This window comes from Rhinatrema bivittatum, chromosome 3 (assembly GCF_901001135.1).
Source record: "Rhinatrema bivittatum chromosome 3, aRhiBiv1.1, whole genome shotgun sequence".
Taxonomy (NCBI): domain Eukaryota; kingdom Metazoa; phylum Chordata; class Amphibia; order Gymnophiona; family Rhinatrematidae; genus Rhinatrema; species Rhinatrema bivittatum.
In genome coordinates this window covers 498,645,949-498,665,399 of record NC_042617.1, presented here as the reverse complement: position 1 = coordinate 498,665,399, position 19,451 = coordinate 498,645,949, and the positions used below count along the sequence as shown (strand labels likewise).

Here is a 19,451-nt window from a genome sequence, read left to right as displayed (position 1 = left end):
ACTTGATATAAATAGTTTAACTCTAAATTGGTTTACTTCTACATTAAATACCATCTTCTGTCAGAAATCTTCTTTAAGATAGCTGTACATCTGCAATATTCTAATATTTGGAAGCATGTGTGCCAAAAGCTGAAATGGTCGGCTAGTAAACACAATATGTTCCTTCAGGGTTCATATGCTCAGAGTGACAATTAATGTTTATTTGAATGCAACTGACAGCTTCTTTTTCCAAACTTGTGATTCAATGCGCCCAGGCATGGAGCCGGCAATATCAGCTGTCTTGTTCAATCTTGCTTAGTTATTAAAAATTTACAGTATTTAGTCTTGCAGCCACCAATCTAAAACCATTGAGGGCTTGATTTACCTTTGCCTGGGATTTAGAAAAAGTTCTAGCAACAATATATATTTGCCGTATTGGGTAACCAAAATTATTTGTATCCTGGATAAATACAGTCAGTGTCAGGAAGTATTTTTTTCATGAGAGAATAGTGTATGTCTGGAATGCCCTTCCAGAGGAGGTAGTGGAGACAAAAACTGTAATGAAATTTAAAAAAAATTAAATAGTGGGATAACCTCAGAGGATGGGAATGATGCACTGGTTAACCTGCATGGAGCAGCAAATCCATAAGCAGTAGTATGACTGTTTATTTTCTTACAGGAAAACACTGGGGCAACCCACATAAAGTGGCTCTTATAATGCTAAACAGTACTGGACAGACTGGATGGGCCATTTTGATCTTTATTTGCCATTATTTACTATGTTACTATGTATGATTAGTCCACAGGATGATAGTGTGAGGGAAAGCAAAGAAAAGCAAATCTCAAAGCAGGAAAATACACCTTTATTCTAGTGAGGAAAAAGTATCCAATAGACTTCACAGACGTTCATAGTTGCATCTAGTGCATAACTGCATATGGTACATTGTTCCAAAGTTACAGTTCAATAGATTCTAGCATGTCTCCCTTGATAAAAATTAATTTGGAATCCCCTGTGCCACAAGTCCATAATAAGGTTCAATCATTCAGAATATAGACAAGCTAGGTCCCCGGACACAGCCATGTTAGAAACAGGATACTGGGCTTTATGGACCCTTGGTTTGACCTAATATGGCATTTCTTATATTCTTAACAGTTCCCCTGCTCATAATGGTAAAGCACTAGTTGTTCTTTCTCTTGCTCAGAATAATCAGTGCTCTGCTCATCCCTTCCAATGCTTGGATGTCCTAATAGTTCCCAGCAGTATTATACAGGGCAACCCAGAACAGGATAGGGAACTGCAATGGGAAATTGAACCTCATTTGCCTCAAACCAGGGCTCCTTATTTCTTATACCTAGCAGCCATATTTTGTGCACAGGATTCCCATCACAAATACAGTTGTATTGGGGGGGGGGGGGGGGCTCTGACTTAATATAAGCCCATCCTACAGGAGGTTCAATGGCCCTTTTTTGCTTAACTACAGAACAGAGAAAAGGTTTTGTTTTTTTTTTCATTCTTTCTGCAAGTTAAAACCTTATGACTGGGTCATTTCTGTGTGTCTGTCTGTGACCCCCTTACCATGCAAAAACTGCCTGAGGGATTTCGATGACACTTGGTGAGTTGCCCATTGGTCTCCCATACCTGAGAAATTGCAAGCGGATTTGACTAGCGGTTGACACATTATCAAGAGGAGCTATGCATTGTCATTTCATGTTAGCACTGCTGCTTATTAAGGGTAAGGTGCTTCCATATCACTTAAACTAGTTGCAACATTCAATGACTGGGTATGGGACTGGGGAAAAGTAATGGGAATAGGGGAACTCCTTTGAAAATTACCTTCTTACAAGTAGATTTTAAAAATGCTGCGCTTGTAAAAAAACGGGGGTTAAGAACATAAGAAATTGCCATGCTGGGTCAGACCAAGGTGTTGCGGTCTCTACCGCTTCCCTCCGCTTAGGGCTCAAACCCGCCTACCTCCGCTTCAGGAATCACCGCATTCCGCCCGCTCTGGACCCCGGGGGCTACTCTCACTCCACGTGGCGGCCGCCATTACGTGCCTGCTTCTCGTCAGTCTCGCGAGTGCGCGAGGACGCCCGTCTTGAGCGCTCAACTCCTGGAAGCCTGGCCCCGCCCGTGCTGCTGACGTCACGCCCAAGCCCCAATATAACCGGCACTCAAACTCTCTCTCATCGCCTTGCAACGAGGTTCACAACTCCATAGTTGTTCTTAGTTGCGTTCCTGGTGATCTCCACGTTTCCTGCTTCTGACTCCGGTTTGCTTCCGACTCCGCTTCAGCCTGCTGCCTGCCTCTGACTCCGCTTTGCTTCTGACTCTGCTTCAGCCTGCTGCCTGCCTCTGACTCCGGTTTGCCTCTGACTCTGCTTCTGCCTGCTGCCTGCCTCTGACCCCGGTTTGCCTCTGACTCCGCTTCTGCCTGCTGCCTGCCTCTGACCCCAGCCTGCTACCGACTCCGCTTCAGCCTACAGCCTGCTTCAGCGTCCGGTTTGCTACAGACTCCGCCGCCGCCCACTGCCCTGCCTTCAACCAGCCCTCGGCCCTGTACAGCCAGTCCCCTGCTTCCCGGGTACCTTGGACTTCCTATCCTTCCTGTTTGCTCTGGTCCCGGTCTAAGCCTATCTCAGCCCCTGGACTTTCTGACTCTATTCCAAGTCCCGAGGTCCCAGTGCCCTACGGGCTCCTCCCGGGGGGTTCCTGGTTCCCGGGTGAACACCTCCTGCTTGTGGCTCCGCCCCCCGGCCTACCCTGTCACCCTAGGTAGGCCGGCCCAAGGGTCCACTATCTCGCCAGCAGTGTCCAACTGCAACACAAGGGTCCATCAAGCCCAGTATCCTGTTTCCAACAGAGACCAAACCAGGCCACAAGAACCTGGCAATTACCCAAACACTAAGAAGATCCCATGCTACTGATGCAATTAATAGCAGAGGCCATTCCCTAACTCAACTTGATTAATAGCAGTTTATGGACTTCTCCTCCAAGAACTTATCCAAATCTTTTTTAAACCTAGCTACACTAACTGCACTAACCACATCCTCTGGCAACAAATTCCAGAGCTTAATTGTGCATTGAGTGAAAAAGAATTTTCTCCGATTAGTCTTAAATGTGCTACTTGCTAACTTCATGGAGTGCCCCCTAGTCCTTTTATTATCTGAAAGTGTAAATAACTGATTCACATCTACTTGTTCAAGACCTCTCTTGATTGTAAAGACCTCTATCATATCCCCCCTCAGCCGTCTCTTCTCCAAGCTGAACAGCCCTAACCTTTTCAGTCCTCAAAGGGGCCCAGCCAAGCACATAACCCCCATTACTTGCCGAAATGCCGGGCCCAGAGAAAGGGGCAGTCCAGGGGGCAGAGAGGGATGGGGTTGGAGGCCACCGGTACAGCGGCCATTTTCTGCTGTGCCGTGGAAGCGTGCGCCAGCAGTTGGCCGGCACGCACAAGTTGCATCTGCTCCAACAGAGCAGTAAACAAAACAAAAAAAAATGAAATGTAGGAGACAGGGTTTAGGGGGTGAGGAGGAGAGGAGAGGAGGAGAGGGGAAGAGGGAGGTAGTATGGGTAGAGAAGTTCTCTCCCAGTCCGCTCCTTAATTGGAGTGGACTGGGAGGGAACTTGGGGAGGTCCAATTGCATCGCTGTGTATAATCTTATAAAATAGGTTCCCCACTGTGCGCACCACCCGTACATGTGCGCACGGAATATAAAAACTCACATGCATGTGCGCGCGGCCATGGGATTTTATAACATGCTTGCGCTGGCGCGCGCATGTTACAAAATCGGCATGTCCATGTGTGCGTGACGGGAAGTCCATGTGTGCGTGACACACGCAGTCACCTTTTAAAATCTACCCCTTAAAGTGTTCTTCCATGTGTAAAACCTATTAACAATTCAAAGGCATAAGTTCTTGGAGGAGAAGTCCATTAACGGCTATTAATCAAGTTTACTTAGGGAATAGCCACTGCTATTAATTGCATCAGTAGCACGGGATCTTCTTAGTGTTTTGGTAATTGCCAGGTTCTTGTGGCCTGGTTTTGCCTCTGTTGGAAATGGGATGCTGGGCTTGATGGCCTGACCCAGCATGGCAATTTCTTATGGCATATGGGGCAGATTTTAAAAGCCCTACGCGCTCACAAATCTATCCCCGTGCGTAGGTATTAAAATCCGGCCCATATTGTAGCAATTTTCAAAAGTCCACCCTTACATGTAAAGTGCATTTACTCTTGTAAAACCCAGTTTTAAGCATGTAAAGCCTTTTGAAACTTGCCCCCTTACATGCAAATGTATTTTATGCACGAAACAGGATTTTTTAAAATTGCTACTTTTTCGCTCATAACTCCTTTAAAATTCACTCCTTAGGACTGAATTAGCAAAAGGTTTTATGCATATAAATGTGCTTTTGAAAATTGTTAGGATATACAGTACTTTTAAGTGCATAACTTCTCCCTGACCCCTCCACCTAATTTGAATGCTATCAGGTGCGATAATGGGCTTTCATGGGTTGGAAAATAACCCTATCAGGTAGGACAAGTGGAAGGGCAAACACTTCACTCTTCCTACCCATTTTATAAAGGCTTCTCTTTATTGTGAAAATATTTCAGAGGAGGATTTCAGTTATGTGATTGTTATAACAAATATTGCCTCTTTAAATTGCTCTGTAGCGCCACACTGTGGATGAATATCACATTTTAAAATATACGAAGAGGAGGGAGCAGAGCTGGAACAGAGGAGGGCCTGAGAGTGTGGAGTGTTTTTCAGTTGATTTTAAGCCAACTTGCAAATTGTTAATTACTGTGATCAGCAGATGAATATTTAATTATATACTTATTATAAAGAAATTCACATAATGAATGTTGTCATAACTGTGAGCAAATTTCTGTACCAAAGAAGAGAAACATGTATGCATATATTGGACACATCGAAACCGACACAAAAAGGGATTGAATAATAGGAATGCATATTTTTTTAAAGGAAACAAGAAATTTTAACAAAATTTCCCATTTCATTAATATGGGTAAGACAGGATACCTCGGTTTTCCATCCATGACTCACTAAAAGAAACACACACTACACTAGTCAGTGAATTTAAACTAGGCCACAGTTTATTTAATAATACAACAAAACCTGAGCCCAACATGAGAGACAAAAGTTTGCTTACTTCCACTCCTCCAGCATGCCTGCAGCCTCGGGGTGAACCCGCCATGCCCCAGTGAGTACTGCCAACAGCCAACTCTGGTTTCTGAATTTGCACTTTCAAAGCACCACTACAGACCCCAGCTTACCTCCCCCACCACATTCCAACAGGTGAGGGGGCCTGAAGTGAGGCTGTTGTCCATACCATACTCCTACTATTAGATTATCACTCCTTATCCCAAACATGAATGAACACACAGTCAATCCTAAATTTATGAACCAGCTAATTGTACCTTGTGAAAAAACAGGGCTTGGGTTATTCACCTCAAGCGAGGAGAATCACAGTATCTCCTCATTCCTCCAAAGAAACTTTGGCCATTCAAACCCTGAGACATAATCAGTTTCAGTTTCCTGAATCAAGTTATTGAAAAGATCAATCCCGACATCAGATAAGTGAACTCTATTGGCCCTATGCAACCCCAGGCACCTATTCAAAGCTCATGACGTACCCTGAAACCATCCTGATACGCCAAACAAAAATCAATCTGATAATTAGTCTTGTGTACAACATGTTCCCCTATGAGGAAAGGCTGAAGAGGTTAGGACTTTTCAGCTTGGAGAAGAGACGGCTGAGGGGGGATATGATAGAGGTGTTTAAAATCATGAGAGGTCTAGAACAGGTAGATGTGAATCGGTTATTTACTCTTCTGGATAATAGAAAGACTAGGGGGGCACTCCATGAAGTTAGCATGTGGCACATTTAAAACTAATCGGAGAAAGTTCTTTTTTCACTCAGCTCTGGAATTTGTTGCCAGAGGATGTGGTTAGTAGAGTTAGTGTAGCTGTGTTTAAAAAAGGATTGGATAAGTTCTTGGAGGAGAAGTCCATTATCAGCTATTAATTTATTTGACTTAGAAAATAGCCACTGCTTTTACTAGCAACAGTAGCATGGAATAGACTTAGTTTTTGGGTACTTGCCAGGTTCTTATGGCCTGGATTGGCCACTGTTGGAAACACTGTTGGCCTTGTTATTATATCAGGTTAACCAATCTTGTTTCCAGCATAACTTTCATAAATATTAATAAATCCTTCCTAGCCACTGTGATGAACTCATGACAAAACTGTGACCCAGTTCATTTCCCCCCTGAATAAATCACCACCACTTCTGATGCATCCCATAACTCCAAAAGCTCTGTCACAAAGGGCAGTAGTTGATTTCATTACATCCCCCTTATTCCAAACCGCCGGACCCTCATGTCCTATGACTGGAATCTGAAATGTACATTGTAGGGTGTGTCTGAGCCCTTTTGAAAGCCCAATGCTTGCTAGAGTGGCTGACAACCGAAGCACACCTTTCGTGACTGCTTCCATCCAGCTCCTTGCAAAGAGAAAGTCAACAATTACTAAGACATCACTGCAGCACCACAGGGTATGATCCATCTGTTGGCCAAATGTACATTAAAAAAAAAAACAAACCCCAAACGCCACCGACTAATGCTTTGAATTACTACCTATAATAAACTTAGCTGGTCTGGTTTTCATGATATCCATAATGAATATGCATGATAAATTTGCATTTATTGAAGATCCAATGTATGCAAATCTGTCTTAGTTATATTCCTTGTGGAAATCCTGATAATCTGACTGGTTAGGTATGCCTTCAGGACAGGGTTGGGAACACTGTTGTAGAGTACCCAATAACCCCCACTCACACTTTTCATATACCCTCAACAGGTTTTTGTTTGGGTTTTTTTCTATATGGAAATAGGCTAATTCAGTTCAGTTGAAATTTCAATGAGTTCAGAGTACATTGTCATGCCACAGTATTTTCAAAGCTGTCCTTCATTGATTGACATTAAGTATTTCTAAGATGCCTAAGGATTATTAAGAAAAATGTTGATGTAATAATCACTGTATCGGCTAGAATAAAAAACCAGAAGAAAACTGTAAAATATCTATATATATATATCTACATCTATATATATCTATATCTATATCTATCTATATCTATATCTATATCTATATAGATATAGATATATATAGACACAATACATATCCTGTGTTAATAATCGTGCTTTGATTGTCAATTTATAGGAAATACCTATGCTAACGTACAAAGTGGCTGGGCTAATTTTTCCAATTTGGCTGTCTCCAATTCTGGGTCAGACTGGTACCTCATTTTCAACGTCACTTCTCCTCCAGGTAATAATCTTTCCCTATATGTTATTGGTTATATAGTAGGGGTAATTTTGAAAACTGATCTCATAGATACAAAGTCTATGGATACTTTTACCTGCGGGCTTTGCGTCAGTTTTCAAAGGGAAAATACAAGCATATGCTCCTTTTGAAAATTATCTTATGAAAAAGTATTAACTATTTATTTATATTCCACATTTTTGCAATTCAAAGATCATTACATTCAAGTATTGTAGGTGTTTTGCTATGCCCATGGATTACAATTAGAGATGTGTATCGTACCGGTAATCGTATTGGGCTTTGTTTTCGTAAAACCGCGGGGAATTTCGTATGTTCCATAGTTCGGTATTTTATTTTCGTGGCGAATCGTTTTTGGGTTAGCGTGCACTAACGGGAGTTAGAGCGCACTAACTAGTTTTTCCCCGAAAATTCGGGGAAAATGCAATCGTTTTTCGATTTTACCGATCCATGACGAATTAGGAAATATCGTACAAATTTCCTAATTCGTCAAAAACAAATGCACATGCCTAATTACAATCATAGGGTCTGATTTTAAAAAGCATTTACCTACTTAAAACTGGGTTTTACAGAAGTAAATGCACTTTTCCCATGTAAATGGGCTTTTGAAAACTGCTACAATATGTCATTGAATTATCCATAGGATAGTGCATTATATGTGCATAATGGATTTTTAAAATTGCTATGATACTATGTTACATTTACACATGCAACTCTTCTTAAAGTTCACCTATAGGTTTGCACCTGAGGCAAAGGAGGGTAAAGTGACTTGCCCAAGGTCACAAGGAGTGAACTGGAATTTGAACCCTAGTTTCCATGGCTCATAGCCCACTGCACTAACCACTAGGTTACTCCTCCATACTCTAGCCATTAGGCTACTCTTCCATATGTAGATTTTTGCACCTGCTTTTTCTGCAGTTACTTTTTCCCTTCAAAATAATGGGGTAGATCTTTAAAAAATACGCGATCGCGTACTTTTGTTCGCGCACCAGGCGCAAACAAAAGTACGCTGGATTTTATAAGATACGAGCTATTTTTCCCGGCACTGAAGTCAGGCTCACTGATCTATAGTTACCTGGATCACCCCTGGAGCCTTTTTTAAATATTGGGGTTACATTGCCCACCCTCCAGTCTTCAGGTACAATGGATGATTTTAATGATAGGTTACAAATTTTAACTAATAGATCAGAAATTTCATTTTTGAGTTCCTTCAGAACCCTAGGATGCATACCATCCGGTCCAGGTGATTTGCTACTCTTTAGTTTGTCAATCTGGCCTACTACATCTTCCAGGTTCACAGTGATTTTGTTCAGTTCATCTGACTCATCACCCTGAAAACCATTTCCGGAACTGGTATCTCCCCAACATCCTCATTAGTAAACATGGAGGCAAATAATTCATTTAGTCTTTCTGCAATGGCCTTATCTTCCCTAAGAGCCCCTTTAACTCCTCTGTCATCTAATGGTCCAACCGACTCCCTCACAGGTTTCTTGCTTTGGATATATTTAAAAATGTTTTTATTATGAGTTTTTGCCTCTATGGCCAATTTCATTTCAAATTCTCTCTTCGCCTGTCTTATCAATGTTTTACACTTAGCTTGACAATGCTTATGTTTTATCCTATTTTCTTCAGATGGATCCTTCTTCCAATTTTTGAAGGATGTTTTTTTGGCTAAAATAGCCTCTTTCACCTCACCTTTTAACCATGACGGTAATCGTTTTGCCTTCCTTCCACCTTTCTTAATGTGTGGAATACATATGGACTGCGCCTCTAGGATTGTATTTTTAAACAATGTCCATGCCTGTTGAACACTTTTAACCTTTGCAGCTGCACCTTTCAGTTTATTTCTAACTATTTTCCTCATTTCATCAAAGTTTCCCTTTTTAAAATTTAGTGTTAGAGCTGCAGATTTACTTATTGTCCCCCATCCAGTTATTAGTTTAAATTTGATCATGTTATGATCACTGTTGCCAAGTGGCCCCACCACCGTTACTTCTCTCACCGTTACTTCTCTCACCAAATCAGCAGTCTCCCAACCCTAAAATACTTAGGGGTAGATTTTCCACTGTGCATATGCATATCCATATGCTCGCGCTTCCCGGCGCGCACACATGGATGTGTCGATTTTCTAACATATGCATGCCAGCGCGCACATTGTAGAAAATCCATGGACCACGCACACATGTGCACTGGATTTTATATTCCACGCACGTATGTGCGGATGGCATGCACAAGGGGGAGGGGACTTTTGCAATTTTTGCGTGGTGACGCATTCCGGCCTTCCCATTTCCTCCCAGTCCATTCCAATTAAGAAGCAGACTGGGAGGGAACTTCCCTAACCCCATACTTAAATTCCTCCCCTCTTCTCCTCACCCCCTAAAGCTTACCTTTGTGTTTTTTCTTTCTTTGTTTCACAACTTACTTCAGCTCCCGAGCTGAAGTAAGTTGTGCGTGCCGGCAGCCGAACAGCACGCGAGTCTTCAGGACAGCGAAGAATGGTGCTGTCCCGGCACTGCCCCCCATCTCATCCCACCCCACCCCTTCCCGCCCCTTTGAATGGATAGAGATAAGAAAAAAGTATTTCATTGTGATTAAAGGGGGGATTTTCAAAGCCCTACTCATATAAAATCCAGCGTTTACGTGTATGGCCAGGCCTCCTCGAAAATTCACCCAGCACACACAAGGCCCAGCCACGAATATAAACGCTGGATTTTACATGTGTAGGGTTTTGAAAATCCGCCCTTTAATCACAATGAAAGACTTTTTTTTCTTACCTCTATCCCTTCAAGTTTTCCCAGCAAATAATCTGTTTCACTATCTAATGCAACTTGATGCAGCTCCATATCTGTAGAATCCACAGTGTTATCATTATGAAAGGCTGGATCCTGTGAATCAAAAAAAACTTTTGTTCCAATGGGAGCTACTCAGTCTCTGTCTCTGTCATTTCATCTGCTTTTCATTTCCTACCATCGTTCACATGTGACATCCGCACTGGTGGGTCAACTTCTGTTTCAGCATAAAGGTCCATGAGAAAGAATCGGCATTTATGGTCCCTCGTTAGTTTTGGCTTCTGCTTGCTTTCCATTTTCAACCATTTAGGCATCTCATATAAACCCATTTTAATTTCAGAATGGCAAAGCTAGAACTTTTCATGAGCAGTTACTGTCTTTCTATCTGGGGGGATTATGTTCTCACATGACCTCTATCAAATGTTAGTTATCACATGTTTGTTTCTACATCCAGTTGTACATGTCTGAGCATGCCTATGCAAATTATGTTGCATGCAGCCATCATAGCAACCCAACCTTCCATGTCTTAGCAGGTCTGTGTAAAGAATAAGCATCTTGATCTGTAAGCCATTTAGTTACTTGTTTTTTGGTCACTGTTTCATTATGCCACCCGATGAACAATGATGATGAAGTTTGAGTAAGAATATCTATTTCAATTGAGATCCCCTGAGGAAGAACTTTCTTTCAAAATGCAGCCACATAGGTATATTAAGATAAATACTTTGTGTAGAATATTCACCAATAAAAGACAAATCAATAGACATCTCAACTTATCTTTGAGATCATTAAGTAAGCAAAACTTTCATGTTAGTTCATTGCTTTGAAAGACACTTTTGGAGGGATGTTTTAATTAGGATTGAATTTAGTTTGAAGACAATATCAAACATTTTTATGAATTTTATCTGCAATAAAAATAACTATAAAAAAGTGAACATTTAAAGAATCATGCTTGTTTGGCACTGCTACTAAAATTATAGGTGGTCGGTGGTCAGTTAATGATTTCATTTTTATAGTTGTGGTAACCTGGATAGTACCACCAAACACTTCAGTATGAAACTATCCTTGTCTATTTTTCAAAAATATTTTAAGAATAGAAATCAAGCAGATTCAAACCATTACAGGACTGGGATTTCTTTTGTGCAAGGAGTGAAGTTTTTGAGATTTTCATTACATAGTTTAATAGCCTGAAAAAGAAGATTTACTCCACCAAAACTTCCTATTGCACCTGAGTCCTAATAAATTTTAATTAATACCTGCTCATGTATGGTTACAGTGGTCTGTATTAAAAAAAACTGAATCCTTGTTTTATTTACTTTTACATGTCTGAGTATTATAGTTCCCAACTCCCTACACCCCACACTCTGCTATTAATTATCATTTTTGTATACTACAAAGGATCTGTTCAAATTTCACTCTGCTTGCCAACCAGGCAAGCTATTTTGGCATGCATATTTACACTGAGAGGAAGAGGGAAAGGGGAAGAGAGAGAGAGCTTCCTGTTACATCACAGCATTAAATCTGGGGTGAGAGAGTCTTATTTCCAGCTCTGTCACCACCCCTGGTAGCAATTATTTGGACTTCTGGTGATCAAAAAAGCGAACAGGATCCATTCATTTTGTCATCATTGGAAATGATGGGGCTATTTCTGATGATGTTCTAGGGGGAGTATTTTTAGGGGTGCTGGTCAGTTGAACTGCCGGTGAAGTCATCAAAAAGGTGGTCAAGGATCATTTCCGGTGACATCATGGGGACCTGGCTTGGGGGTTGGGGAGTGTTTTGGGGGTGGTATAGGATGTGGCTTAGGGTGGAGCTTGGGAGGGACTACCCTATTCATTTCTATGGAGTGGGAGGAGTGTCTGCAGAATTATAGGTGTATTTTGGGTGGGTGGGCGTGTGGCTCAGGGGGTGGGCCAGGGGCATGGCTTGTGATAGGATGGGGAATGGTTTAGAGTGGAGCATGGGCAGAGTAAGAAGTGGGAATGGGTGAAGACTAGAGTGGGCAGGGCTTAGACTGGAAGTGAACGCTGATTGGCTGATGCCAATTTTGATTGGCAGTGTACCCATTGTACTACTGACAGATCATTTGTAGTTTAAAAAAGGATGTTTTTGCAACATTGCCAGTTTGTGTCCTCAATGAAAGATAAGAATCTAGTACTATGCCTAAATTACAGGCTGTATTACATATCTCCAGTGAATGGGCAAATAACATAAAATCAATGGGCAAGACTGGCAAAGTATTAGTACCTATCCATAGAATCAGTTTTTCTGTGATTCTATACAAGCCCATAAGTCTCACCATACTGGGTCAGACTAAAGGTCCATCAAGCCCAGTATCCTGTTTCCAATAATGGCCAATCTAGGTCACAAGTACCTGGTAGGATCCCAAGGGGGTAGATAAATTCCATGCTGATTATCCAGGGGATAAACAAAGAATTTCCTCAAGTACACCTTAATAATTGTTTCATACTTTTCCTCCAGGAACTTACCAATTCAGTCTCAACTAATTGTCAATAATAGTCATGCAATGTGTTAGTTCTGCATTTGGGAACTCACCAACAACTAGGGATGTGCAGAGCAAAATTTTATGTTCATATTTTTTATGTCCGAAAGGGGGTCCCACATGCGGCCAATATGGACATAAAAAAAATCCAATGAGTTGGGTATATGTACATATGTGCAAAAAAAAAATTTAAACCCCCTCACCCTCCTTAATCCCCCCCCCAGACTTACCACAACTCCCTGGTGATCGAGCGAGGAGTGAGGACGTCATTTCTGCAATCCTTGGCGAGAAGCATGTGACGTCGGTGGCACGTCGAGTGACGCGGCGTCACGTGATTCCCGGCTCGTTCGCGCCGGACGGCTCGTTCGGCCCAAAAAGAACTTTTGGCCAGCTTGGGGGGGCCTCCTGACCCCCCCAAGCTGGCCAAAAGTTCTTTTTGGGCCGAACGAGCCGTCCGGCGCGAACTTGCCGGGAATCACGTGACGTCGCGTCTGAGTGACGCGGCGCCACGTGATTCCCTGACCCCCTCAAGCTGGCCAAAAGTTCTTTTTGGGCCGAACGAGCCGTCCGGCGCGAACGAGCCGGGAATCACGTGACGTCGGCGTCACTCGACGTGCCGCCGACGTCACATGCTTCTCGCCAAGGATTGCAGAAATGGCGTCCTCACTCCTCGCTCCATCACCAGGGAGTTGTGGTAAGTCGGGGGGGGGGATTAAGGAGGGTGAGGGGGTTTATATTTTTATTTTGGCTCAACAATCGCGATTTCCCACATATCGAACATATCTATGTTCGATATGTGGGAAATCCGATCGTTTATGTCGAATCAATTTTTTAAGTAAAAAAAAAATATGAGTTGCGTTTTACTAATGCGGTCAATCCGAATGCACACCCCTACCAACAACCATACTAGGAATCTAAAATTGCACATCATTTGCATATCATTTAAAAAGATACCCAAGAGAATCCAGATAATAAGAAACCACAGAGACAGGAAACCAGTCAGAACTAGTATTATTAAAACAAACTAACTGGCATCACTCTTTCAAGAATGACAAAACACTGCCACACTGCCCTCCTACCAATGCCTAATGCGCATAACTTCATCAATAAGCTGGCATGGGGAGTGATGTCAAATGCAGTGGATATGTCAAGCTGAACAAGTATTCTTCTTTTATTTTGCTCCAGCTTTATATATATCATCTAAGTGGACAGCCTCCCAGTATTCCTGAGTCACACGCACTCATCCCCCAGTATGCCCCAGTGACATTCACTCAACCCCCTCCAGTATGCACCAGTATGGCCCAGTAGGCTCCATTCGCCATATACAATGCTGTTCCAGACACTAACAGGTTCCCCCAAAGAAACTAGCAAACCAGAGAGAATTAAAGGAAACAAACAAATAAACTTCTGGGCAATGAATTCCCAGATTGCCTCCCCCTCGCCATCATCTTCTTTGCTTCTCCTCCTAGCCTGCTGCAGTATTAACTCATCTGGAGACATCAGCTGTCAAACACCATGTCAAAAAATAGAATGTAAGTTTGATTTTGCCACGCAAATTAGCTGTAGTATAAGTATTTGCGCAGCCTTCATGACATTCGCTCATACATTCTTTATAAAATAGCAAACTACGCATGACAATGCTAAGCATGCCACAACTTACCCCAAACACATACACCTTGCACATTCTTTTGCTCATGAATGTGAGTATACATGCAAATGTCACCTTTTTTTTTAAATTAAGTATACTGCCAGAGTGCTTCTTCAGCAGTAGAGATTGCTATTGGGAATTCATCAATCAGTGCACTCTACTTTTCATGATGTCCTCTGAATATTTCGATGAGGACCAAATAAAAGTAAACTGGATGATAAGCTTGTGCACCGTTGACCCTTTAAGCTGGGCATCTGTTGCTGAAGCAAGGCAGTCCTGTGCTAGAAAACTGGTCGACATTAATGCAAGACTTTTGTCAAATATTTGCAGATCTGCATTTATGTATATATTTAATCATATTTATGGCTATCTATTCTAGTTACTCATAGGTTACAATAAATTATAAAATGAATATAAAACCACAAATACAGCTGAGAGAGAATTGCAGCAGCTGAGACCAGGAATGGACTCTGTCAGTACTTAAGCAGTCCGCTTCTGGCAGCTGGTAAGGGATCCTGCATGAAATCAGACAGCTCGGTGGCACAAATTTTGTACAGGGCTAAGGGCCACCATCAAAATCAAGTTGGCCTGTGTGGATATGCCTGTGATAGTGGATGACCTCATAGACCTATCGTTCCAGATAGATTTATCACCAGGAGTCTGGCTGTGCAGAAAGGAGGAGGGCTTTGGAGTTGCTGTATGTCACAGATATGAATGCTTCATTTAAGATATCTGATAATTTCCCTCCAGCCAACATACAGGGTGGATTTAGCACATTCTTGGGGATATTGTTTTGGTTGGGAAAGTAACCCAGAGAAAAAGGAGATGCAAATCTCTTTGGGTACTTTTTCCTTTGACAATTTTAAATGGTACATGCTTAATTTCATGTTAAAAATTGGTGCAAAATGTGTGGGTAAAAAGTACCTATAGACTTTTCACTTGCCTGTAGTTTTGAAAATTGCCTCCTGATGAGCATTGTCTTATCATTTGTGATGTCTTTCTACAACAACAGTAGACACTATACTGTCAGTAACATCCTTTTAGCTGTCAAAATGGGAAGATTCCACACTCAAAAGAGTTATCTTATGTAGCAGATAGGTTTACAGTTTTTATATAACAGATGCTAAATAGGTGGTTAATGATACTTTCTTCTGGACAAAGCTAAACATGAATAAAGTATTTTTATCATGCATTTTTATCATGGACTAAAACAAGATACATTTCACAATCTACTTTTAAGTTCAGCCCAATGAGAGTTACTATCTCCACTATTTGGTTGAAGATGAGTGCTGTCTGTTATTTGAATTAATGGTTCAGTGTATCCAATACAAGGTATTACTTACTTGCAATCTGTTTTCTTTGTGTTAGGTGAAAGTGTAGCCTTAGTGTTACTAGTGAATGAATTGTGTGGTATATGTATTGAGGTTATATATTTTTTTTTTTGTTTTTACTATGCCAAGGAATCTGTCATCACAGCTGACATACAATATGTTTAGAAAAACTATTCTCCACAGTAAAAGGAAAGACATTTGACTCTGTAACCATCAGGCTTTTGTCTTTATGTTTTGTCAAGGTTTTAAAAGGCATTTGTATCATTTACATCTTCACTGACTAAATATTGCCTCAAACCTCAAGTGTAGTCTCAGTGAAATCCATTCAAATCATGTTCTGGGTTGTTTTTTTTTCACAAAGTAAGAGGCCAATAAAGACCTAACAAAAATAAATATAACTGCATTTTTTTACTAAGCATGCCTGAAAAGCCTTTTGCCTATATATTCTTATGTTATACTCTATATACACAAAATTCTACTTTATAGTTCTTGCCCTATATATACAGTAGTATGTTGAATTAATATCTTGAATTTTATTATTTCTGATTCAGTACAGTTCACTCACAAAAAGCATTTCTTCCTCATCAATAAAATATTATTATTGTTAACCTTCATCCCAGTTGATGTTGCTCAAAGGCCCTCTCTACTACTATCAAACTCCTACCCATCAATCTGACAGCAAAGGGTACATATATCTCGTCTCAGAAGGATCCTTTGTAAATCTGTTGATTCCTTTAAAGTGCCTGTAATTAAATAAAATGGACATATCAGATATTCCCTAGATGCCATAGGAATGTATATTGATAGTGCTTTATCAGCAATAATAAATAAATCCTAGACCAGAACTTCTCAAATTTGTCCTGGTGACCCCACAGCCAGTCAGATTTTCTGGATATCCCAATGAATATGCATAAAATAAATCTACATATATTGGATCACCAGTGTCTGCAAGTTATTTTATGCATATTTATTGGGATATCCAGAAAACCTGACTGGCTGTGGGGTCACCAGGACAAATTTGGGAAGTCCTGGTCTAGGATTTCTTTATTATTGTTGATAAAGCACTATCACTATACATTCCTAGGATCCTAGGGAATATCTGATATGTCCATTTTATTTAATTACAGGCACTGTAAGGAATCAACAGATTGGGTTTTCCGGATATCCCCAATGAATATGCATAAAATAAATCTACATATATTGGATCACCAGTGTCTGCAAGTTATTTTATGCATATTCATTGGGGATATCCAGAAAACCCAAATGACTGTGCAGTCACCAGAACATGTTTGGGAAACACTGTATTAAAACCTAATGATGAGGTGGCAAATTCCGGTCCTCAAGAGCCACAAATAGGCCTTGTTTTCAGGATATCCATAATATGCTTGAGATGTATTTTCACACAATGAAGACAACACATGCAAATCTCTCTCATGCATATTCATTGGGGATATCCTGAAAACCAGGCCTGTTTGTGACTCTTGAGGACTGTAGTTGTCCACCCATGCCCTGATGCAAGGCATAATTCAGTAAATTCAGTCTCTGATTTTTGAAAACTATAGGCATTGTTTCTGAATGTTGAGTATTAAAGCTTTCATTTTTCACATGTATAGAGATATGCCTACAATCCAATAAAAACAAAGGCTGGGGTAGAATGCAGATGAAGCTTTGAAGCTTATAATCCAAGGGTTCTCAATCCAGTCCTTGGGACACATCTAGCCAGACAGGTTTTCAGGATATTCACAATGAATAAACATGAATTAAATCTGTATGCATTGCCTCCATTGTATGCAAATCTCTCTCATGCATATTTATTATTGATATCCTGAATACCTGACTGGCTAGATGTGTCCAAAGGCTGGGTTATGAAACCCTGCTATAACCTGCTACCTGTTTATTTTTTTTATTTTAAAATAAGTAAGAAGTTCACAGTTGGTGATATGATTAGTTAGGGCTTCTGATTTTTGGTTAAAACTGGAAAACCTTGATAAAACATCCCTGATGGGGAAATTTGGCTTTTACATTTTAGAAAAAAAAACAACCCTGAAAATAGGCCTACCTTGAAGCACTCTAATGAAATCATCCAGATGCTGTGAGTAACAGCCCGATGACATCATCAGAGTGGACCAGCAGAGGGCCAAAGCCCTGCCAGTGAAAGAAAACAATGCTGTGAAAGCATTGAGCTACCAGGGAGCCCAGCCCTGCCAGTTCAAGAAGATGGGCATGGTAGCATCAGACTGGCAGGAAGCCCAAGCCCTGCTGGACTAATAAGACTGTGCATGGAAGCATCAGGCTGGCAGGAAGCCCAAGCCCTGCTGGACTAATAAGACTGTGCATGGAAGCATCAGACTGGCAGGAAGCCCAAGCCCTGCTGGACTAATAAGACTGTGCATGGAAGCATCAGACTGGCAGGAAGCCCAAGCCCTGCTGGACTAATAAGACTGTGCATGGAAGCATTGGGCTGGCAGGGAACCCAAGCCCTGTTGATTGGAGGAGCTCCTGCATTGTAGATGGGAAAGAGCAATTGGGAGGGAAGGGGAAAGGAGAATGAAAGTTAGTGCAATAGGGAAGGGGGAGTAGAGTGGAGAAGGGAGGGGATGGGGAGTTAGTGAAAGGTGGGTGTACAGAGGGAAGTGAAAGGATGGGAATGAAGAGAGAGAGACACACACACAGCGCCACCCCCCACCCTAGCTATGTACATACACTGTACAACATAGCTTATAAAAATTTTAAGATAAATCAATTTATGCTTTATTAAATTGAATCCACCTAAAAATGCACAAAAAAATTAATTTGTACTGTGAAAACATCAAATAAACACCTATTTTTGGTAGCCATCAAAACCCCATGATTGCTTGAAAAATAAACCCCTAAACTTTGCATTTTATAAAACCCTAGAATCTGAAGTCCTAGATGTAGTAAAGGGTTAGGCAACTCCATTCCCTGAGTGCTACAAACAGGTTTGGTTTCAGGATATCCACAATGAATAGTCATAAGATAGATTTGAATGGCGTGCCTCCAGTGTAAGCAAACATATCTCATTTATTTATTTATTTATTTATTTCTTTTATATACCGACGTTCGATCGAGATATCACATCGGTTTCCAGATAACTCAAAGAATAGGGTAGTAACAGCCCTATTTTACATTATAACATTGTAATAAAAATAATAAATTGTAACATTGTAATAAATATAACAAATTATACAAATTATAACAGGAATAACAGGATTACGTTGAACATTTGATGTAGTATATAACATATGTACATAAATGACTTGTTGATGAGGATATATTAAGGTTAGGTTGGCAGGGAGGGTAGAAAGGGGGAATGGGGGGGATAGGAGGGGGGAAGGTGGTGCAAGGGAGGGAAGATGGTGATGCGAGATGCTTGTGTACGGGGGTGTGGTGTGTTGCAGTTGAATTTGGGTAGGTTACGTGTCAGGTGGGAATGCTTTTAGGAACAGCCATGTTTTGGTTTTCATTGAGAAGATCCTGAAAACCAGAGCTGCTTGTGGCACTTGAGGACCAGAGTTACCTACCCATAATATAGTAAATGAGAAAGTATTGACTAACCCATTTACCAGAAAACCCAATCCGGGAAAATTAGTTAAAATGTTCCAAATCTATTAAAGTAAAATACAGCAAAATCTTGGAAAGGGAAGAAGAAAAGATATTAAGGAAAAGAAAAGTAAGCACAAAAATAACCACCACTGGAGGGGTAGGCCTGGTGGTTAAGTAGCAAGTACCATGCGGCAGACTTGGATTTGATTCCCAGGCTGGGTTTCTGATCCACAAGTCAATCAGGACTAGAGATACTGTGGAAGAAGCATTCACTGCTCCTG

General features: G+C 41.1%; 1 protein-coding gene across 3 annotated transcripts in view; it reads left to right on the top strand.

Moving 5' to 3' along the window:
- PKHD1 (PKHD1 ciliary IPT domain containing fibrocystin/polyductin) overlaps nucleotides 1-19,451 on the top strand; it is a 1,284,809-nt gene that overhangs the window by 1,195,897 nt on the left and 69,461 nt on the right. For all 3 annotated transcript variants that reach the window (XM_029596114.1, XM_029596113.1, XM_029596115.1), the window contains one exon: nucleotides 7,219-7,326. In XM_029596114.1, coding sequence (XP_029451974.1) covers nucleotides 7,219-7,326 — 108 coding nt within the window. The remainder of the gene's footprint in view (nucleotides 1-7,218; nucleotides 7,327-19,451) is intronic.